The 23028-nt window shown below is 48.0% G+C and overlaps 1 protein-coding gene across 2 annotated transcripts in view; it reads left to right on the top strand.

Moving 5' to 3' along the window:
- The window catches only part of TOX2 (TOX high mobility group box family member 2), a 154802-nt gene that overhangs the window by 56527 nt on the left and 75247 nt on the right, over positions 1-23028 (top strand). For both annotated transcript variants that reach the window (XM_068207462.1, XM_068207461.1), the window contains exon 2: positions 6187-6252. In XM_068207462.1, the coding sequence (XP_068063563.1) occupies positions 6187-6252 (66 nt within the window). The remainder of the gene's footprint in view (positions 1-6186; positions 6253-23028) is intronic.

Below are 23028 nucleotides of genomic sequence, written 5' to 3'. Positions count from 1 at the left end.
GTTAATGCCATTTGTCCCCAAACAAATCGCAGTGCACAGCCGGGCTGGCTGGGATGCACACGGACACGCCGAGCTTCCCCTGCAGGGCTCTCCTGGGGGCAGTGTAAATCTCCTGCTGAACTCCTGACCCTCCCTGACAGGATCAACCCAGGGGCTACCCAAGCATTTCAGCACACAAATAAATAATGCTAAGTAGATCACTCCGGGCCAGAGGTCGTGTAAAGACCTTAATGGGGGAGCTGCAGTTAAAGAGATTAAGCTAACCTCAGCCGTGTATTCCCTGAAGAGGTGGGATGCTAAATTACTCCTGCAGGAATTTGCAGTGGCAGCTCAGCCAGCAGCAGCGCTGGCAGGGGCAGGGCTGAGGTGAGGATTTCACATCCCAGAGATGTGTACAGAGAGCATCCTTGTCGTAGTTGAGACAGTCACAATACAAAGCAATGCTCCATTTTCAGAAGGCTTCAAACCCATTTTTATTCTAGCATGCATGCTTTTTACACACTCTTACAAAACTCAAAGTTCACACTTTACTCATTGGTCAGGAAAGACAAACAAAGTGCTCACTGGAATAGGCAGTTGCAGGTTTCTCTTATTTATCCTTCTTTCTTTCTTGGTCTCTATGTCAACAACCTTGGTAAAAATGTTTTTCAGGGGTGAACATGGATCCTTTTATGAAACTTCTCTCTGGCTGACAGAAGTTGCTGTAAAACCTCCTCCACAGTTCCTTACCAGGACCAGCATCCTTGGGTGTGGATCCCTCAGAAGGCTGAGCCTGGTGTGCAGGAACAGCATCCTGGGGATGCAGGGCTTGGAAGCACCATGGACAGAGTGCACTTACAGCAAAATGTGCCACTCAGATAATACTGATAAAAATGTATTGTGGATAAAACCATTCCTGAAACACTTTCTAAAGAGTTATGTTTCCCCATGATGCCATTGGAAGCAGCTGAGTGAAGGCCAGCAACACATGGGCTGCAATTTGAGTTTTTTTGTTTGTTTTTTGTTTTTTTTTTAATGAGGAGTATTAAATACAAATTAACTGTGTTACACAAGTTTTCTTGGGTTAAAATTTAGTCACTAAAAACCTAAAGGCATTCCTTGCATGGCATTACTTTGGGTCTGATGCCTCAGGTTTTAGCTGTTATATTTTTCAGATTCTGTGCTGCTTCAGTGTGCACTTCTGAGCTTCATATCAGGGGATGGTGAGCTCTCTGCACAGAGCAGGGAGACAAAACAATTCCTTCTCCAGCTGGGGACCAAGGACAAATGATCCAAACCTCAGGCCCAAGAGCACAAACAACGTGGGCTGGAGAGAGAAAAACAAGCAGGATGGGACTGCATGGGCTGGAGCTGGAATGGGACAATGAACTCCAATGTGCAAATGGAGCAGAGCTGATCACAGTGAGAGCCCCCGGGAGCGCTCGTGCATTTTGGGACCATTTTTGTTCATTTTGGGTGCAGCCCTGGCTGGGCTCTGGTGCTGCCCAAGGTGGACCCACTGAGGCCTTTTAATAAATCCCTGCTTTATTCTCTAGCTCTGTCCAGTCCCTGTTCTAGGTCATCAGGTCACTCTGTCTTGGTGCTGGTGTAGCTGAGCTGGAGCTTGCTGGGAGACAAACCCAGATGCATTCCAAGAACCTCCAGTGAAATGTGGCATCCCCAGTGCACCCAGTTTGGAAATGAGGTTGTCATGAGAGGGAGCCCACTGCCCATCTCCTGTGTACAGGGAGGCAAACCAGAGGCAAGTGTTTATAGCTCTGAGCAGTAGGAACCACTGGAGGCATCCAATTTGTTCTTAACTGGTCATTTTGTAGCTCCTAGATGGTGATAGCTCTTAATTACTGATGGATTTGTATTAACAGGCCACGTTTTCAAGCTCTAGAACCTCAGTGGACTCAAAGTTAAGGTGATCTGGTCTGGTAGAGCCAAAAATGAGTGTCAAAATTTAGGTAGGACCCCTCAAAAAAACCAAAAAAAACCAAAAAAAACCACCAAAAACACCACACATAAAATAAAATTAAATAAAAACTTTGGAAAGCTTTTGAGATCTTGCAGGTATCACAGAAGGTATTACTGGTATGAATTTTGCCCACATATTCTGGTCTAGTGGAAGGTGGCCCTGGCCATGTCAGGGGAGTTGAACTGGGTGATCCTTAAGGTCCCTTCCAACCCAAACCAATCTGTGATTCCACATTTTCATACAGAGCTCAAGTTTCCATCTCAGTTCATGGCTCTCACAAAATAAAAAGGATGTGATGAGATTCATAATAAAATTGTACAAGCTGGCAGTGCCATCCAGGAAAAAGTAACACCTTCTTGGAATCTTGGCAGGAGGTTGTGTTTCTTTCCACTGGGCCCTTCCCAGTTAGCAAACATTTGCTCTCCCTGTTTGCACAGAGCTGGAAATCCCACAGCTGCTGCACTTTGGGGTCTGTCCCAGCCTGCTGCCTGCATTTGTTTTTCCTTTTCGTATTCATGTGGCTAACACGAGACCTGTGTGACCTCTGGGCACGTTTACAGGTTTGAAAATAATGCTATGGAGCAAAAATAACAAACCAAAGTGAGTCTAGAAAAGCAATAAAAATTTTAAAAGTACTTTGTACAACAGCATCTGAATTGAGCTCCGTGTATGGGCTGATAGAGCAGTGCCAGCTGCAGCTCCCCTGCAAGAGCTGTAGTAAAAGAATTATATTTTTAATTAAATTCTCCATGAAAAACTGAATTTCAGAGGGTGTTTTCTCACACTTTTATCTTTTGCTTGGACCCAAAATACTCAGTAGGTTGTCCCATGGAGGCGTGCAGTTGTGGCTTGGTCTCCATCACCCTGATGTCCTTGGAGCTCCCTCTCTGAATGAGGCTGGCAGCATCCTTGTCCTTATCCACCAGTGCCAGGCAAAGCCACCTCCTGTGGCACGAGATGGCCTTGGGGCTGGAGCTCTTGTCACCTGCAGACCAAGGCAGCTCAGTGGTGTCCATTTGACTTTGTTGCCAGAATTAGTGGGATTTGGGGCACTTTCCCTTCTCTCTCACCCTTTCCCTTTCACTTCCCCCTTTTTCTTCCCCCTCCCTTTTTATTTCCCTCTTTTCTTTTCCCTTCCCTCCCTGGCTTTGTGCTCATTTCATGCAGGAGAGAATCAGCCACAGCCACTGATTGTTTAATAGGCTGTTCCTATTAACCAAAAATAATAAAATTAACTAATTGCAACCAAGAAAAAATGATAAAGTGATTAAGACAACTGCACAAGAGGATGTTGCTTTTGAATTAGGACTTGAAAATTATCCCTGCCACATCATTCAGTGCAGGCTGGGTTTTGGGGTAAGGAGGGTGATGAATGGATGTATCCAGGTTTGGAACAGGAGCTAGAGTGAAGGAAAAAGGGGAGGAGGCCTTTATAACCAAGGGGAAATATTAAAATTTCTGTTTCTATCATAAATCTACCCGATATGATGGGGTTGATTGTTTTGAAGTGCATTCTGTAGCAAAACAATAATGAGAAGAGGGAGAGAACATTTCTTATCTGCTCTACCTGGCTGCTGCATAACTGGCAAACATCTAATTGAAAAAATATCCTGATGGGAGAATTTCTAATAAATTTGTTTGCACCTTCATAGCCTGGAGGAGAGGGGAAAAAATCCAATCAGCACTGGGGAAATTCCAAAGTTTCCATTGCATTTTGAGTCTTGATTTTCAGGCTCGCTGCTCAGCCTGGAAATCAGAGAAACAGCAATTTTGAAGGCAGGATTCATTACAGTTGTTATGAAGGCATCAAGGGCAGAAGAAATTGTGGAATGGAGGTAGGGGAACAGTAGAAAGCCATAAAAAAATACATTCTGACAAACAGAAGCATGTGGAGGCAGGGGAGGGTTTGTCCTGCTCTGGGCCTCGCCACTGACGGATACTTTTGGTTTGCTGAATGTAACTTTCAAGGTAATTTTTTTCCCTGGAGAAAAACGTGGTGGCCAGATATGGGTCAGTGTCTTCTCGTGGGTAACAAGGGGCAGAATGAGCGGAATCAGCCTCATGTGCACCAGGGCAGGTTTAGATTGGATAATAGGGAACATTTCTTCACTGGAACAGTGGCCAGGTGCTGGAACAGGTAGCTCAGGGCACTGGTGAAGTCACCATCCCTGGAGGGATCTCTGAGAGGTGATGTGGCACCTGGGGACATCATTGAATGGTGGCCTTGGCAGTGCTGGGAGATTGTTGGACTCAGTGATCCTAGAGGGCTTTTCCAGCCCTAGAGATTCTGTGATTCTCCACCAAGCTCTGGCACCTCTGCTGCCAGTCCAGGTGTGTCTACTGGGGTTGGTGGGGCTGTCAAAGGGTATTTAGGTGGGGTCAGAGGGTATTTAGACTGTAGAGCTGGTTGGATCTGGGTTCCTGGAAGCTTCAGCGGGTACTGTGCTGCCAGGAGCTGGCTGGGCCAGTAATCATCTGACAGGTGGAGGGAAATCCAGGTTAAAGTGGATGGTCCCCAGCTGCCTTCTGGGGAAATGGTTTGTCCCAGTGCTCACTGCATCCCACAGCTCCTGCCTCACTGGTGGATCTCACAGAATCCAGCAGTTGCACAGGAATCCTCTCCCACCTGCTGCAGCTGCTGCCGGTATCACTGCATGAATGCCACAATACCTGCTCCAATTTTACAGCTTTTAATTGGTTTGCTGTGCCAGAGGACAGTTTGGCAATTAGAGGATGTCTGAGGCCAAGCAGAGCTGTGTTACCCCCACTTGGCTTTACTAACTCTGCTGACTTTAATAGCTAATCCTGTAGCACTCTGAGAAATGGAAGTGTAATTAATTGTCTAGGCTGAAAATCTTCACCTGGTTTTATTTAGATTTCGCTTTTATTGCTCTTAATATGGCCAATTTCTGTTAAGGCATAACTGGAATCAGCTTCATATCAGAGAGTGAGAGAACAGGTGAGAGGTGAATGATCTCCAATTCATCACCCTGCTGGTAAGGGCAGGAGGGTTGGCTCTTCCCCTTGTTAAGTGCAAGGTGTCGCTCACAGCTGGTACCTCCATCCTCATCTCGGGAGTGTTTTATGGCACAGCCTGTTTTTATTGCCATAATTAATTTGTGAACTCAGCCTTGAGGCCTGCCCCAGATGTACTTGGAGCCCGGAGACAATCCTGGAGGGCTTTTTTCCTTCCTTTGGAATCTGAGCGAGTGAAAAGCTCCCGTTGCAGCTGATTAGTGAGAAGAGTTGTAGTCCTCCATGGGGGTTTTGTGGCACGAGAAGTGGATTAGCAGCTGGGAATCGGGTGTGTGCTGGAGCTGTGGGACACAGGACAATGGGCTGGGCTCGGGCGTCCCAGCCCAGCCGTGGAGCAGAGCCCTGGCAGGGCAGGCAGGAGAACAGGAGATGAGGGGATGGATGTGTCGGGCTGTGCACAGAGACCCCTCCTGGATGCTCCATGTTGTAGGTGAGACTGAGACAATACAAAGCAATGCTCCATTTTCAGAAGGCTTCAAACCCATTTTTATTCTAGCATGCATGCTTTTTATACACTCTTACAAAACTCAAAGTTTACACTTTACTCATTGGTCAGGAAAGACAAACAAAGTGCTCACTGGAATAGGCAGTTGCAGGTTTCTCTTATTTATCCTTCTTTCTTTCTTGGTCTCTATGTCAACGACCTTGGTAGAAAATTCTTTCAGGGGTAAACATGGATTATCAAACTTCTCTCTGGCTGACAGAAGTCACTGTAAAACCTCCTCCACAGCTCCAGAGTGATTCTGCATTGCTGCTTTGCTTTGCTTTGCTTTGGTGTTGAGATCTGTAAGAGGATTGAATGCAACCTGCCCAAGTCTGGACATTTCCATTGATGGAAGTTGGCTTTTTATATCAGATTGGTGGTCTAGTAGGAATTTTAGTAACAGCTTCTTTTGGGTGATCTTTGCTGCAGGAGGCGTCTGTGGGTTCACACATTTGAATTATTTCTTTGGAGTGATTCATTCCTCATTTCACTGAAAAAATCCCATATCCATGCTAAGTTAGCATATCCCATTGCAATAACTGGGATGAAGGTGTGCTCATACACTCTCAAAAATGTTCAAACAGCAGCTCAGGGTTTTCCTCTGGGAATTCTGGTTCTTGATGTGAAGAGCCAGGAAGGTATTTGGGATGCACAGGAACATGGTGTGCAGATGACATTTTATTAACTCTTTCTTTTGCCTTTCTAGTTTGATGGGGAGAACATGTACATGGGGATGAACGACAACACCCAGGAGTTTCTATCGGCCAATCAGGTAAGTGTTGTTTTGCTGGGGTGAGATTTTTAGGGGACTAAAGCACAAATTCTAGGAGCTCTCTGTGAATCTGCCCTCCTGGGACATCAGGAGTGTCCATGGAGGAGGTCAGAGCCCAGCTGCTGCTGAGGAGCAGCGGATGCGCTTGGTGGAGGGATTGAGATGCACTTCCATCCTGGTGCTGCTGCCTGTCACTGGAGCCTGGCTCTGCTGAAAAGCTCTGCTGAAAAGCTTTGCCTCGGCATCCCTCGCCCAAAATGAAGGTGCATTTGATGTTTCTGGACACAGTGAAGTTTCCAAGTATTGTGTGCAGTTCAGGTGTCTCCTTCCCTCATGTGGAGCATTTCCTGTAGCTAAATAGATTAACAGGGGAGAAAAAGGAATCAAAGGGTTCCTGTTTTGGAGCTAGAAACCCACGTGTGGGGGACCAGAATAGAAGTGTTCATGTCTTGCAGGTGCCTGAGCCTTCTCTGGGCTTGGATATACATGGAAAAAACATGGAGTGGGGTCCTAAACCTGTGTATGGGCTGGAACATGATCTTTAAGGTGATCTTCCACCCCAGTTCTGTGATTCTGTGAAGTTAAGCCCATATTTCAGTCCTGCTGGGACAGGAGGACTTCAGCACATGCTTTTCTGTCCTCCTGACCTTTAGATGAGAGCTGGCCCCCTGTGCACCCCTCAGGGCTGGCCTGGCATGGTTAGAGGTGCTGCACCCTCAGCACAAAGCATCTCATCACATGCAGCCTCGGGAGGGAAGGTGGCAGCTCCTTGCTGACACATCCCAGCACCCCATTTTTGGTTGTGTTGAGCTGTTTTGTTGACCATAGATCCAGCCCCTGGGAGGGCCCAGCACTCTGGCCCCTGGGGTTTGGGACATCACTGTGGATCACATGCAGGGTGCTCCAATGGCAGCAGGGGTTAAACTCTGTCCATATTACACTGGGAATGGGATGAAATCCTGAGGTTTGCCTCCTTGGAGCACAGCAGTACATTGGCTCATGGCTGGGAAGAGTTGTTCCTGCTCTAGCTCTGGGAGCTGTCACTGGAAGCCATCCTCACTGTGGTGTGGGGAGAGGTTGTTCTTGCGTGAGGAGGAATTCCAGGGTGGGGAAGGAACAGCAAACCTTGTGCTGCTGAGTGATTCAGCAGAAACAAATATGTGTTCAACCAACAACGGCATGGGGTTGATGTTAGAGCCAGGAATTGCCAGAGCTGAGTAAATATGGGAAAGAATGGGGTGATCCCTGAGTGCCCCATCCAGGGGTCAGCCCTGTCCTCCCCAGCTGTGCAGAGCCACATGTTGTGGATGATCACAGGGCAGTTGTTGTAGATATTTTGCCTTTAAAACCTCCCAAGGGACAAGGATTTCCCTAGGAAGGGCTGGCAGTGCTGGCACAGGGACCAGCCTCGGTCCCTGGCCACAATGTGCCTGCAGGACCGGGCTGGATTTGGGCAGAGCCCTGGCCAGCATGAACCACTGGTGTTTCCTGCTTAGCACCTATCTCATCCCATTTCCCTTAAGGGTGGGCATGAGAGGAGGCCAGCAGGGTGCTGTGGGGCTGGGAGTGGTTTGCTGCACCTCAAGGAGGATGGTTGGCTCCCAAAGGAAAGCAGAGATTACCATGTGGTGGAGGAGTCATGTCCTGAGTTTGATCCTGGAGAAGGATCAACCAAACCAGCTTAGATCCCTGTAACTTGGGCAGCAGGAGTTCAGTCTTCATTTGCTCTCTGTTTATTTGCTGTTTCTCATTTTGGAGCAGCAGTTAAGGGTGGAGAGGAAGGAAAGTTCTTTCCCTTGGCAGAGGAGGGCAGGAGCCCCCACTGCAGGGATGGCTTCATGCACAGGGGCTCTGCTGCTCTTTCTCCACCAGCAAAAGCTCTGTAGAGAGTGACATGGAAACTAAATGTGGGCCTTTGCCTTGTTTGGCATGCCCAGTTCCCTCCCTGGGCTGGTATGGGGCAGTCAGAGGGGAGCTGGGAGTACAAGGGTGCAGGGGGCACCTGGGGCTCTGTGGGAGGCTGCAGTGACCCCCCCCATGACCTCATCTGGGGTGGCAGGAGTGTAACTGGGAGGGAGGGTGAGGATCCCAGTTCATGCCCTTCAGGGATGTGGGTGCACACCCAGCATGAGCTTTGGCCAAGGAGGAAGAGGAGCAGCTTCCTCCTCACCCTCCTTAGTGCATCACCTCCCTTTATTTACCTGCACATCAGCACTTGTTTACTGGTTTTACAGCCCCAGCCATGACTTCAGCACTAATGACACAACTCTGTAATTTAAATGGGACTTCCAGATGGTTTTTATTGTTCACTAAACCTGTTGTAACCCAAAGGAGTACATTAAATAGCAGGAGGGGGGTTTCACAATCTCACCTCAGAGGCTGTTGAACCACCAGATACCTTTACAGCCCATGAGGGACATCCAACAGCCCTTGGGTTCCTTCAGGACAAAGGCAAATTGTACACTTTCAGGGCTGGAACCATCACACTGCAGTAGATGAGCCTGGTGGGTTGGGGTTTTATCTCCATCATGATCCTACAGCTTCCTGACAGCAGCTCTGTCTCAGGCCTTTGTCTGGTTTTTGATCCTAAGGAAGTTCTGTTCAGCCCAGTGGAGAAGGTACCAGGGAGAGCTCAGAGCCCCTTCCAGGGCCTAAAGGGGCTCCAGGAGAGCTGGAGAGGGACTGGGGACAAGGGATGGAGGGACAGGACACAGGGAATGGCTCCCACTGCCAGAGGGCATGGATGGATGGGATATTGGGATAAATTCTTCTCTGTGAGGGTGCGGAGGCCCTGGCACAGAGTGCCCAGAGCAGCTGTGGCTGCCCTTGGATCCCTGGCACTGCCCAAGGCCAGGTTGGACAGGGCTTGGAGCAGCCTGGGACAGTGGACGGTGTCCCTGCCCATGGCAGTGGGATGGAATGGGATGAGCTTTAAGGTCCCTTCCAACCCAAACTTTTCTGGGTTTCTGCAGTTTCTCATGGCAAGAGTGTGGTAAAGCCAGGATCAGGGTCCTCCTGCCTCGCCTTCATTATTCCCTGCCTAGCTGCCAGCTTGAGGGGAAGAAGAAACAAAACCCCACAACAAAGCCCGTGTAAAACCCCCACAAAACACCATCCAACACGTCTGGAAGCCAGGTGCCCTCTTCCTTCCCCTGATCTTCCTTGTTGGGATGGATTTTGTGCCATGGCTGCAGCTCTTGTCATCCTAGAGGGGTTGGACTCACCTGAGGACAAAATGCAGAAATAAAGGAGCCTATAACATAATGAGAGCACTGACAGCTCACGCCAGCACAACCTGCTTGGGGAAAATAATTCCTCTTGTTCCATCAAATAGGGGGGACATTTGACCCCCGAAGTGAGTCAAATGTGAAATGTAATTCAACCTCCAGCAGAGGCCAGGGTATAAATGCAAGCTGACATCTGATCAAACCATCATGGACATTTGACCCTCAAGATGAGTGAGGTATCTCTTGTGTCTCGTGGAGTCAGCAGAGCATCATTCCTCACCCCTGTCAATTTTCCTTCTTTCTTTCCCACCCCCCTCCCCAAACAAAGGAAAGGAATTAAGTAATGTGAAAAATCCCAAGGAAGACACAGATATGAAGTGCTCTGAAAGATCAACAAAAACGCAACGGTGCTGGTAGAAGAAATAAAAACACTTGCAAAATCAGTGGCAAAAGATATTTATTATGGTCATTGTGATAGGGAGAGTAACACCAGGAAAGGGAAAGGCTGAGGAATGACATTGGCTTTATTTGGCATTGAGACTTTTGCACTTGCAGGAAGAGTCCTTGGGTGCTTTAAAAACATGGGTTAACTCTGCCTGGGAATCCCCGGTGGGAAGGTATCATCATCCCATGTGCTGGGTGAAGAAATGCAGGAGCTGCCTTGTCCGGGAGCTGGGGGTGATGTGATGAGGTTGTGGGGACTGTCAGGCCCTGGCATGGCTTTGGAGACCACTGTCCCCTGGCATTTGGGATGTGACTGTGTACCTGGTCAGTGCAGGGACATAATGGAAAGCCTCAGCGGGTGTTTGCTGCATTTTCCCTCCCTCCATGAATATCTCTGGCTGCTAGCTGGGCAACAGGCAGCTTGAAGGAGGAAAGAGATGATTATTTATCACTGGACAGTTTGGATCCTGTGCTCTGCCTAATCCCAGGAGATTTCAGTGTATGGCTTATTCCAGCTGAGCAACCAGCCCGTTTCTGTCCCAACAAGTTCATTTGTGTGACTCCTCATGGAAAGGCTGTTCAACACCACTGGAGATTGTTCAGGCCAGGGAGACTGTAGCTCTTTGCTTTTGGAACTGAGGGCACAGACAGGACCCACTGCTATAAAGTGTTGAAAATTTGAGAGCTCAATTGAAAATAGGAGAGTAATTTGATGAAGTTCTTTTCCACATCATTTCCTCCTCCTAAAGCTGTTCCTGTGTGTTGCTTCTGCTGGCAGGCTCATGCTGCCCATCTGTGTGTCAAAAGTGTCAGGTCTTGGCTGCCAGGTTTGCACAGCAGCACTGAGCAGCCTGGGGCAGTGGAAGTTGTCTCTGCCCATGGCAGGGGTAGGAGCTGAATGGTCTTTAAGATCCAACCCAAACCATTCCAGGATTCTACAGCTGAAAAAGCAGGATGCCTGGAGAAGTTGTGACTGCCCCTGGATCCCTGAAAGTGGCCAAGGCCAGGGTGGATGTGATGCCTCAGGTTATAGCTGTTATATTTTTCAGATTCTGAGCTGCTTTCTTGTGTAAGTCTGGGCTTCATATTAAGCTCTGAATGGTGAGCTCTCTTCACAGAGCAGGGAGACAAAACAATTCCTTCTCTAGCTGGGGACCAAGGACAAATGATCCAAATCTCAGGCCCAAGAGCACAAACAACGTGGGCTGGAGAGAGAAAAACAAGCAGGATGGGACTGCATGGGCTGGAGCTGGAATTGGACAATGAACTGCAATGTGCAAATGGAGCAGAGCTGATCACAGTGAGAGCCCCCGGGAGCGCTCGTGCATTTTGGGACCATTTTGGTTCATCTTGGGGGCAGCCCTGGCTGGGCTCTTGTGCTGCCCAAGGTGGATCCATTGAGGCCTTTTAATAAATCCCTGCTTTATTCTTTAGCTCTGTCCAGACTCTGTTCTAGGGCAGCCTGCACAAGGCATCAGATGGGGCTTGGAGCAACCTTTGATAGTGGAAGGTGTCCCTGCCCATGGGAGGGGCAGAATGGGATGAGCTTTAAGGTCCCTTCCCATCCATCTAATCCCGATTCTATGACAGAAGAAGGCAGGATTTCACCCAAGCCTGGTGAGATGATGTCAAGTGTCTCACCTGATGTGTAGAGCAGCACAAGGGGCTTTAATGTGGGCTCTGGGCATTAGGGTGGGAGTGGGTAACTCGTGGATGGGCTGTTTACACTGCCAAGAAGGCAAATCCATGGGCAGGGATGTGTTTCTGGGGACTCTGGATACATGTAAAGCAGAAGGTGGATTTTCCCTGCCTGTGTGTGACTCGGGGAGCCCCGCTGGGCACAGGGGTTTTGCTGACACCCCAAGGGAGATGCAGTTAGGAGAGATGATGTCTATCATGTGCAGAGACATCCACAGCATCTGTCTGCAGCCATGCTCCAGTATGAGCCTGAGTGTGGGGTGAGCCATGGCCGCCCGTTCCCGCCCACGTGGGATCCATCTGTGGGTGTCCCCGTGTGCCTGCATGTGGATAAATCAACATTTATCTACTGCATCTATTGCCCTTTATCTCCCTGCCTCCGTATATCTCCATGCTGGGGTCTATATTAGCCATAATAGATACAGTGAGTCACTGATCTGGTGGGTCAAATGGTCAGGGCTCTTTGATCAGCCGTCAGGATCCATTACCACCAGGGCCTCTGCTGGGGCTGGAATTACAACTTACATTTGACTCATTTCTGGGGTCAAAACGTCCCTCTTATTTGATCGAATGACAGAAATTGTATAATTTGTATATATCCCTGAGCCATATGTGCTCTGAGTGCCACTCTAATGTGTTTTATAAAGGCACAGCTGTCTTGGTGACTTATTTAAAATGGGATTTTGAAGTAGTGTTCTTGCCGTTTAATGTCCTCATTCAGGGTTACACAAGGTTTATCAAATAATAAATAACATTTAGAACATTGGTTTTAACATAACAATGGCTTTGCTGCTTATAAGGAACTGGGCGGTCCAATGACGCTGTGTTTGGTAAATAAGTGATAATGCAGAAAGCAAAGATAGGATAATTAGAAATTAATGATGTGTGGGAAGCTATGGATACCTTCCTCATGTTCTGCTAACGCTCCAGACGAGACAGAGCTTGTCTTGGCAGCCTCTGCTATAAAATATGCTTTCAAACCTTGTCATAATACTGGCAGACGTGTTGTTCCCACCAATCTTGACTGAATCACAGCAAAATGTCAACACTTGATAAAATAAACCTGGGGCTGGGGCAGACCCACGTGAGTGCAGGGGTTCCCCATCCCTGCAGGGGACCTCAGAGGCAGAACACAGTGACTGAAGTGGCCGTGGAGCCCTGGGCGGAGTGAGGGTAACTGGGTGCTCTTAATGAAGATGTGGGTCACCCTGTCCTCATTCTTGCTCCTCCCTCCAGAGTAGGAGCTGGAACCAAGGTGGTTTTCAATCCATCAGTGGTGGGGCTGCTCTCCCACTGACAGTGAAGCAACAACATGCAATTGCCCAGGTGTGAGATGTCCTTAGGGCAGTTGGTCTCTGGCCTACCAGATGTGTGAATTTGGAGGAGCTTCCAGCACTTTGTTTGCCCCATAAAGTGCAGCAGGTTGCTCATGGTCACCACAGCCACTACCTCAAACCTGGGATTGCTTGGGAAGAAAGGCAGGAAGAACCCAGGAGATCACTTGGCTGAGCAATTCCCTAGGGTGTCCTTCTCTTGAGTCTTATAGAAAGGTCTGCACAGAAACTTAGAGCCTATAGTGAGGTTATTCTTTGGGCAATTTCCACTCAAGTCCCTTAATTGACTTTGGTGTTTCTAATTAATCCTTTGCACATTAAGAAACTTGTTTTAACTTTCATAGAGTCACAGAATGGATTGGGATGGAAGGCACCCTTAAAAGTCATCTAATTCAAACCCTCTGCAAGGAGCAGGGACATCTCCAATGAGGTCAGGTCGCTCAGGACCCTGTCCAAGCTGACCTTGGATGTTCCCAGGGATGGGACATCCACAGCTTCTCTGGGCAATCTGTGCCAGTGTTGCACCCCACTCTGAGTGAATAATTGAGGAGGCAGGGTTTGGGGGCTCTGTATTCTGTTGATTTTTGGCTTGATCTGTTGATCACAGGAGCAGATGATATCAGAGGTTGCTCAGTGTTAAAGGAAGTCACATGTAAGTGAGGGGTTTAAATAAGGGGCAATATGACCTCCTTTTTTAAGGGGTTGTGGAGAGCTCTGGTGCTCCTGAATCCCCAGCTGTCTTGTGCTCTTTGGACTTTATTCTCTTGTGCCCATGCAGAATCTTGGTCTCTTCCAATCTGCAAATAATCTGTATTTTTGAAGTCTGGAATTGGCCCCATCAGGGGCAGAGCACACCTGAAAATAAATAACTGAAGACTCCCCACTCCCTGAACAAGGATACATTGCAAATACTGCAAGAACATACAGATATATGAGTATAAAAGACCCCTGGTGAAGGGAAGAGAGAGGTTTGTATAGACTCAGAGTTGAAAGAGGATTACACAGAGTTTGGGAGTGTGCACTGCAGGCCCCCATGCTAAGATACAGATTTTTGCTCTCTCCCTGCTGTTCTTTGAGTAATACTGTATAATTTTATATGTTGTGCTGGAGAAGAAAAAATAGAGGGGAGACATTGATAGATCCTAAATGCCGTTCTCAGCAGACGATTCAGGAAGAATCTCATGTACTATTTTAGAATGAACAATAGAGTGTTACATGTCATTTATTATAATCAGCAGCTAATGGAAACCCTTCCAGGAGGGGTTTGGGAGTTGAGCACAACTACAGCTGATGATCCAGGCTTGTGAATTTTGCATGAACTCCTGTGTGACAGCAACATTTTTGAAAGGTGCAGTCAGGAAGTGATTCCTGTAGCTTTGTCATAGCAAGAGGAGGTTTTACTGCTGGTGCAAGGCCAGTTGTAGTGTTTAAATAAAATAATAATAAAAAAATCCCTTTGTATTACAAGCAGAGTGAACATCATCTTCAACCCTTGGTCTCAAGGGACTCCTAAGTTTTTAGCAATAGGGTGTTTGAAAAACAGCCACCAAGCATCCCAGAGAGAAAAACTAATGCAATTGAGTCGTTCCAGACCAAAATGGATGGTCTGTGCTTCTACTGCACTCACCCTGGGGAAAAAAGGGAAAAAGAAATAGCATCTCGAACAGCTGAAGACACCTGTCAGGTGGCACACAGCACCTGGTAGGGATGAGAAACACTGAAACTGTTGTGGTGGCTGAATTTCATGGGCAGATATTTCATCAAGGAGATTGCTGATAGGTTTAGGTTTAGGGCCAAAGGCAGGAGGGAGAAGGAGATCCTCAGGTGCACTGGAGGACACACACCACACTTGACAGCCTGAGGGCTGGCCACCGCGTGCACCACTCTCCAAGGTCCCCTGGAGACCATAGCCAGCTCTAGCCAGCCCCAGCAGCTACCTTTCCTTGGCTTTCTTCTGTCTTTCCAAGGTTTTCTAGGATATGAATCTGCTCAGAAAATGTTTTAACCCAAAAAAGGGTGTATGTATCAACCAGCACATCTGGCTGTAGCCCTTGTTCTGTGAGATGTGGAATCAAAATGTGCCTGAGGATCTTCAGCCAGAGCTGGGATTTCTTTTGCAGTGAAAAGGTCTGTAAACAGTGAAACACTTAAAAATTAACAATAAAAATCCAATCTGTGCAGGAGATTGGCCCAGGTCTGGAGGCAGCAGAGCTGGGGAGGTGGTGGGAACCTGGGGGTGGCAGAGAAGGAGCAGCAGGTCCATGTCCATCCCCCTGAGAAACAGCCTTTGCTGCTGCTGCATCTTGATCTGAAGGGTTCCATATAGAAAATACCGGTACCAGGATGAGTTCTGATAGACTATTGGACATGGGTGGTTCTTGGTGCCGAAATTCCACCCTGCCCACCAGTGGGGCTGCAGGAAAGGTGTATCCTAGATCCCAGGAATGCTCCCTGTGCTGGAGGGTGAAGGAGATGGAGTGACAGGGACTGCTTCAGAGCACCGCGGGGCACAGCTGAGGTCCAGTCAGACTGGACAGGATCTGCTGGTGTGCAGGGTGGCTCCTGTGACATGAGGACACGTGGCCTGGCTGTCCAGCAATGCTGCCGGGTTTGTAAAGCCGATGGCTTCTAAAAGAGCAGCAAATGATGAGGAAGGTGGTGTGCTTTAGCTAAGAAAGTGTCACTTTATCAAGGATTTCCCATGTGCTTTTACTGCTGTAAAGGGACTGCACACAGTGTAAAGAGATCCACTGTCTTTGATGGTCAGCATGGCCCAGGGCAAGGTGAAGACCTGCAAGGGGGACAGCCTGGAGCAGCTCTGGAGAGAGCAGACCCCCTTTAAAGCACAGCTCTCAGGTTGATATGGTGCTTATGTGTGATTGAAACCCTCACCAGGGCCACTCCTGCTGCTCCCAGGCTGGCCTGGAGTGGTGGCAGTCACTCAGCCAAAGGCAACCCCATCCACAAGCTGTTTGTGCCTTTGGATCCTCCAGCTCCTTGTGCTGAGCTGATTCCCCAGCGTGTGTCCCCAGTTCCTGCTGTGACACAGTGTGACAGGGAGCCACGGCTGTGCATGCCAGGACTGATGCTGAGCTCTGAGAGCGCAGCCCAGCACTCTTGGGGAGCTGAGATGAGCAAGGATTTCCTCCTGTGTCCTGTTGGGGGGTTGGGTTTGGCTCCTGCAGAGGGTGGTTTGCTTCTCTAATGGACCTCTGGGGAGTTGCTCTGGAAAACTCTGTTTATTTGTGGAAATGCAGCTCCGTGGGCTGCAGCAGTGTGCAAGAAAATACCCAGCCCATTGCTCTTGGGATTTCCTTTCCCAGCTGATTGATTACTTCTTCCCTCCTCATCAGAGACCCATCCTGAGCTGATGTTTGGGTCTGCTGTCACAACACAGTGATTAACTGAGGAGCCACTTACTTCCAGCAGGAAAATGTTATTTTCCACTTCAGCATTTGGATGAAGGCCTGGGCAGAAAGGAAAGCCCCTCTGTTGCCTTGGCTGATGGCAGAATGAGCCCTTCTCTCTGTGTCAGCTCTGAGGCTGCCCTGGACACGTGCAGGGTTGGGCTCCATTCCAGGACCATCAGCAGAGCATCTGTACCCAAAACAGAGTGACCAGGAGCACTAGGACAGTGATTGTCCCCTGTGCTGGCACTGCTGGGGCACCTCGAGTGCTGTGCCCCGTTCTGGGCCCCTCATGAGAGGCTGGAGTGTCCAGAGATGGGAACAGAGCTGGGGAAGGGGCTGGAGCATCGGGAGGGGCTGAGGGAGCTGGAAAGGGGCTCAGCCTGGAGAAGAGGAGGTTCAAGGGGGACCTGGTGGCTCTGCACAACTCCTGACAGGAGGGGACAGCCGGGGATGTCGGGCTGTGCTGCCAGGCAAATATCAATAGAACAAGAGGAAACAGCCTCATGCTGTGCCACAGGAGATTAAGATTGGATATCAGGAGGAATTTCTTCTCTGAAAGAGTGGTCTGACATTGGAGTGGGCTGCCCAGGGAGGCACTGGAGTTCCCATTCCTGGAGGTATCTAAGGAGAACCTGGCCATGACTCTCAGTGCTCTGGGCTGGGTGACAAGGTGGGGATTGATCACAGGTTGGACTTGATGATACTGGAGGGCTTTTCCACCCTGAATGATTCCATGATGTCAGGGCTCTGCAGGCACTGGAGGATGATGAGGGCTGTGGATCCCAAGTGCAGCCATCCAGCTCCTTCTGCGCAGAGCCAGGCTCTGGTTGACTCCGACCTCCCCTCGCTCATGAGGCTGGGCAGAGCAGGGGACCTGAGCAGGCTGGGGAGAGAATGCCACCAGTCCTTGTGCTCCTGCTCCTTTGGGGGAGGCTGAGATCTTCCCTCTCAGGTGACACACCAGGCCAGGCTGGTCAGAGCCGTGGTGGGAACCAGAAACCAGGGGCAGTTGGGCAGCTTTCCCAGGGAGCTGAGCTGTGACACGGGGCCCAGCTGAAGGATGGCTGTCACAGCAGCTCCATGAGCTCCACGTTTGGCCCATGTTCCATCACCTGTTGGGCTGTTCAGCCAAGGGCTGTGCTGGGTCTCACCCATCACTGCCACCATGATCAGCAGCCTCTGAGACGGCCTGAATTAAACTTATCTCAAAGTAGCAAATCCATCAGCTGCCATCAAAAGTGCCAGGTCTGATGCTGTCCAGCTCAGGTCTATCTATCTGTGTACACCATAAAGGGCAAAATATGGCTTGGCTTTTATTACTTTAATTAAAACATGAGTGAAGAGTATGAGATTTATATTGAATTGTATTTTCCTGGCTGCTGTGGGAAGGAGCTAACTGATCTGATTACCATGAAGATTACAAACTATCAAAGTGAAAAAGGGCTTTTTGCAAGTATTTCATATTAAACCTTCAAACATAACACTTAAAGAATAATTATAGTTGTATTACTGGAAAATGATTCATGAATTCTGAATAAATATAAGGCCCTTAAAGGGAAATGTTCCAAGACCACAGTTTTCATTCCAATCTGATGAAATTTAGTATCATTTTGCAGCTGTAGAATAGAATGAAAAAAAATATGTACATAGACTGTATTGAATATATGTCAGACTAAACTAATGAGATTTTTTACATCAACTCTGAGCACGAACGCAGACAAATGGAATAGCCATCCTCATTTTCTGTAATAGAAATCACTGAAAGGGAAGGCAGAGAGGATCTTACTGCTCACAAGTCTTTATTCCACCCTTGATTGTTAAATAATATATTTTAAGTTCTCATATCTCGCCCGCAGAATGTTTGAACTGACACTAATGGGTATGTAAGAGAAAAGAGTGAGCTCTAAGAAAAAAGAGTGAGGAAAGGCTAGGTTTGGGAATTTTATCAGTATTCCCAGTAGGCTGTAATAAAGATACTTTTCACACAATACAGTGAATGTTTACAGCAGACAGTTTAGTTTCCTTCCAACAATTATGAGAGAAATTGAATCTCAGGAAATGTTAGTTTTCGCTAAAATTAGACATAACAATAAAGATACCCCTGAAAGTTTATTAAGGAGGGAAAAAAAAGAAAAAAAAAAGCCATCAGTCTCTGGAAGACAATTTAGCAAATTTATTTTAAGAATTCCAGATGACTTCTAAACAAAACCACACACCTATGTGGCACTGAGGGCTCAGGTTACCCATGGGAGCTGCTTTTCTCCTGAGAAGCTTTCTTTCCCAGGCTTCATGAACTCCTAGTGCATTTTGGAGGCAAATATCCAAAAGGTGCTTGTTTCCAGGCTGGATCCAGCTGGAGGATGATGCCCATCACTTCTGCAAGCAGATGGAACAGCAGGTCACATTTTTTGGGCACAAGTCAGGTGCTGCAAGGCTGGGAACCCACACTGGTATTGAGAGCAAGTTACTGAATGTCCTTAAATGCAGCTTTAGGAAGGATCTTACCATGCTCAGACAGAGATGCTGGAGATCCAAAAACAATTAAAAAATAAAAAAGGAAAGATGCTCTGTGAAGTGCAGGAAACTCTGGAGTGCTCTGAGCAGCTCATGTGATTGTGTTTAATTTTTGAAACTCAGCAAGTGGAACTTGCAGTGGAATTCTGCTGTCCTGATTTCCAGATTTCTGCATCGAGGAGTGCTGCAATATCCCTGTTAGAGACACCTGCTTTCCTCTTCTTTTGTCCAGGCAATCCTTGATTTTTGACTTCTTTCTCACTCTGTTTCAGTCTGGAAAGAGATTCCTGTTATTTGATATCAAGAACAGGGATGAGAGAAGTGGTGAAAGCTGATGCAGCTTAGCTTGCAGACAATGTGTCCCATTTTGGTTGTATTTGGGGTCAGAGTGGGTTGATGCTTTTTGGTAACACCAAGTGGGACTTGAGGTGCCCAGTTTGGTGCTAGAATTGGCAATAGAAGCACTTGGCTCTGAGTCATCCCAGGTTTATGGAAATATCTAGGCCTTGTGTGGGCTTGGATTTGACAGATAGCAGCTGCAGCCCTTGAATGCGTTGGGAAATGTGAATTTTTACCATGAGGTTGATGTTTTTGGCTTCGTTATGTGCAGCCCTGTTGTGCTCAGAGCCTCCCCCTCCTCTCCATCAGCATCTCTCCCTCTCATTTTGACTCTTCCACTTCTGCCCAGTTTTTTGGAGCAGTTCAGGTTCTACCTGGTGTTTCTAAACCAGTGAAAATAACAGAACCACCTCTCCAGCTGCTCAATGAATGCAGAGTTTCAGGTGGTTTGGCCTCTGGAGAGCTGGGGCTGGGTTTCTCTTCTGACCTCATGCCTTGGGTGTTTGCTTGGGCCTTCTGGTTGAGTGATCCGTGTTGGGCTGGTGTGGATGTGAGGCCTCTTGCACCTTCTTTTCCTCTGCAAAGCCATTCCCTATGTGCACAAATGTTGTCCATGGCCTCTGGATCTGCCAGTGCCAGAGCTGGAGCTGGTTCTTGATGCAGGCTCCTGGCTGTGAACAGCAGATGGATGCCCTGGCTGACCTCCTAGATGGACAGTTGTCCTTACTTTAGGGAAACATTGCTGTTTTGATTATTAATGTGGTGGTTTTCCTTTTTGCCTTCCTCTTGAAAGGCCAGTTCCTACTCTCACTGCTCATTTTGTCCGGGTTGCTTAATGCTTGAGAAGGAATTTGATGAGTGTCTGATTTAGGGCATAGATGAGTCTCTCCCAACCATGTGTGTGTTCCTGCCTTTTTTTAGATAGCATATATAAGCCTGGCTTTATTAAAGAAAAAAAAGAAAAAAAAGTTGTTAAAATTGTTAAAGAGAAAATCTGTTTGTTTCCCAAAATTCACATATTGGAGGCTTAAGGCTGAGATTTTCACACCTACTCTGGGGATTTGGATACTTGGCCTTGCACCACGTTCCAGATCTCACAGTTCTGTCACGAGTCTCTTGGTGCTTCCTGCTTTCCCTAACAGCCCCAGCACCTTTGTCTTCCTGTGACATGACAGCTTCTGCTTTGGATAAGGGAGGAAAAGAACAAAATTCTTGGAGCTGTGGTTGTGAAGGAAGAGTCATAATTGTGGCTCTCAGCAAATGCAAAGGAGGTAGAGAGAGATCCTGTGTGATTATCATGGCATGCTTTGGGTGGGAAGGGACCTTGAAGTTCACATGGTTCCACCCCTTGCCATGGACAGGGAACCTGCCACTGTCCCACGTTGCTCCAAGCCCTGTCCAGCCTGGCCTTGGACACTTCCAGGGATCCAGGGGCAGCCACAGCTTCTCTTGCCTTGACATCTCATGGACTGGGAGTACTGGGAGTACTGGGTTCAGGGGGTATGGGCAGTCAGAGGTTGGGCTTGATGGTCTTGGAGGTCTTTTCCAACCTCAGTGATTCTGTGATTGTGTGATTCTGTGGCTGGCCCGTTGCTGAGTTGTGCATATTTAGGATCTGCAAGGAGTGAGACATCCCAGCCCCGTGGTCAGTCTGTCACTGACCTCCCTTGGCCAACCACACCCTGTCACTGCCACTGGAATTGGGTCAATGCCCTCTCTGTCCCACCTCAGGGTTTGCTTTGGCAGAGCTGACTCAGGAGTACTTGGCTTTGGCACATCTCCCACGTGCCAGAGCCAGATTCGGGGGCTGAGGTTCTTTGGGATTACGTGGGAAGCTGATTTATCACCCTGGAGATTTCAGTTCATTTCCTTTCCCCATTTCGGCAACTTCCTGGCAGCCTGAAATATTTGGCAGTGGATGGGTGGTGAAGAATTTCAAGCTGTTCTTGGGGGTAAAGAGTAGAGACAGGAGGGAAGAAGGTGGCATTTTACAAAGCTGTGGTACATTCTTAATTTCAATAAAATAAATGTAAAAAAAAAAAAGGTAAGCAGCACCTCAGCTGCTGAGGTGACAGGCGCTTAAGAAGCACTGAATAAATACATTAAACATATTTGCTGAAGGCATTTGTTGTTGGAAGTTTAAACATTAAACATGCCTTCTTCGTCTGGTACCATAATAAAGCAGGGATGTTCAAAGAGCCATTAGTGGCGCTCTGACTACAGCTTTACATCTTCACTCGTGTACCAGAGAACCTGCATTACATCAGCAATGCCTCAGTGAGTTTTGCCCCCAGAAGGGAGGGATTTCAGTGTGGGCTTGAGCTTTTTTTGTGGTGCATTTCCCTTTTCCCATCCATCGATGTGGGTGTTTTGGTATTGTTTCCCTTGTAAAGTGCTGGGGCAGGTCCAGGGGACGCAGCAGCTCTGCCTTTGTCCCGCTGTCCCCAGGCCTAGTAAGTGCTGGCTCGGGGCCTGATGAGACAAATAAACAGGTTTGTGTACTTAGGTTTTTAAATTACAGGCTAAGGAGGAACACAGATACTCAATCCATTAAGAAATAACTAGGTGGGTGATTCAGTACCGTTTGTGTAAATGGCACTAACTCTGGTCTGCCTGCACAATTTATTAATACTTCACGGGATGAAAAAAAAATTATTTTAATCTCATAATGGATGATGAGCTGTGAAATTGCTTCTGCAGCAGCTGGGCACCCTGGGGGAGGTGCTAGATTGCACCACATTATGCAAGCCATCCCCACATCCCTGCCTTCCTCGTGCTAATCACACACATCAAATCTGGCTGATGGCGAGGGGGGCACTGCTTCTGCTGGGGTTTATTACTTTTTGATTTTTTAATATCTACAGTTTTCTTGTCAATTTGCTTTGGGGTCCCAAGCCTGGCTTGGGAAGTGTGAGGGCTCAGATCCGAGTAGGTTTGTGATGATGCTTTGAACTTCAAAGGTGTTGGCAACAGGAAATAAAGAAATTTAGCAAAAGTACCAGGTCTGGCCCAGTTAGTGAAGATTTCATCTTGCTGATACCCACACTGTGAAAGAAAGGGTACCAAGAGCTGTTACTGCTCTTTGCTCTGCTGTTATGGGACTGGGACCATGAGCAGGACCGACATCCCAGGTGCTGTGGAGTTCCCACACTAAAAACAGAGCCTGAGGTTAAGGACTTTTGTTCTGTGTGGGAAGAGGGAGCAAAGCAAGGGGTAGTGTGGGGCATTTAGGAAAAAATTGTAACTGTCCCTTTAGCTCCAGCACGGGATCCTCAGCATTGGTGATGTGCTCTTGGTGGTGTCTCTGGTGCCTTGCCCACACCACTTCTGGTGTGCTCTGGGTGCTGAGGGCCATGCAGGGCTTCTCTGGAAAATGTCTCTTTGCTGATGAGAGCAAAAAACCCAAACAGGGTATATTTGGGGGGAAAAAGTCTGGGTTGCAGATGGGTTGTGTTGGCATTGTGGCTTTGCTGAGGGACCTTGCTGCAGCCCACAACACCCCAGAGCAAGGGACGGCTGTGAATGCCACACGCCACACATAGGACATGTCTTTTGAGATGAAACTCTGAAAAATGTGGTGCAAAAGAATCATCCATGTGAAGTGTGGCACAAAGGATTTGTTTAATCCCTTAACTCCACTCCTTCAGTTTTGAGCACAAGGGAAATACTCTAAGACAAAATCTGAAAGAGAACAAGCGTGGTACAGAGTGTAGTTTCCTTCCTGCTCTGCGTCCTTCTGGCTCAGCTGAAGCCAGGTTGAATTAATTTCTTAGAGTGCTTTTTGCTAATTCTTCCTTGCTTGTGCCTGGT

Source organism: Anomalospiza imberbis, chromosome 17, assembly GCF_031753505.1.
Source record: "Anomalospiza imberbis isolate Cuckoo-Finch-1a 21T00152 chromosome 17, ASM3175350v1, whole genome shotgun sequence".
NCBI classification, from domain to species: domain Eukaryota; kingdom Metazoa; phylum Chordata; class Aves; order Passeriformes; family Viduidae; genus Anomalospiza; species Anomalospiza imberbis.
This window is presented reverse-complemented; position numbering and strand designations above follow the sequence as displayed.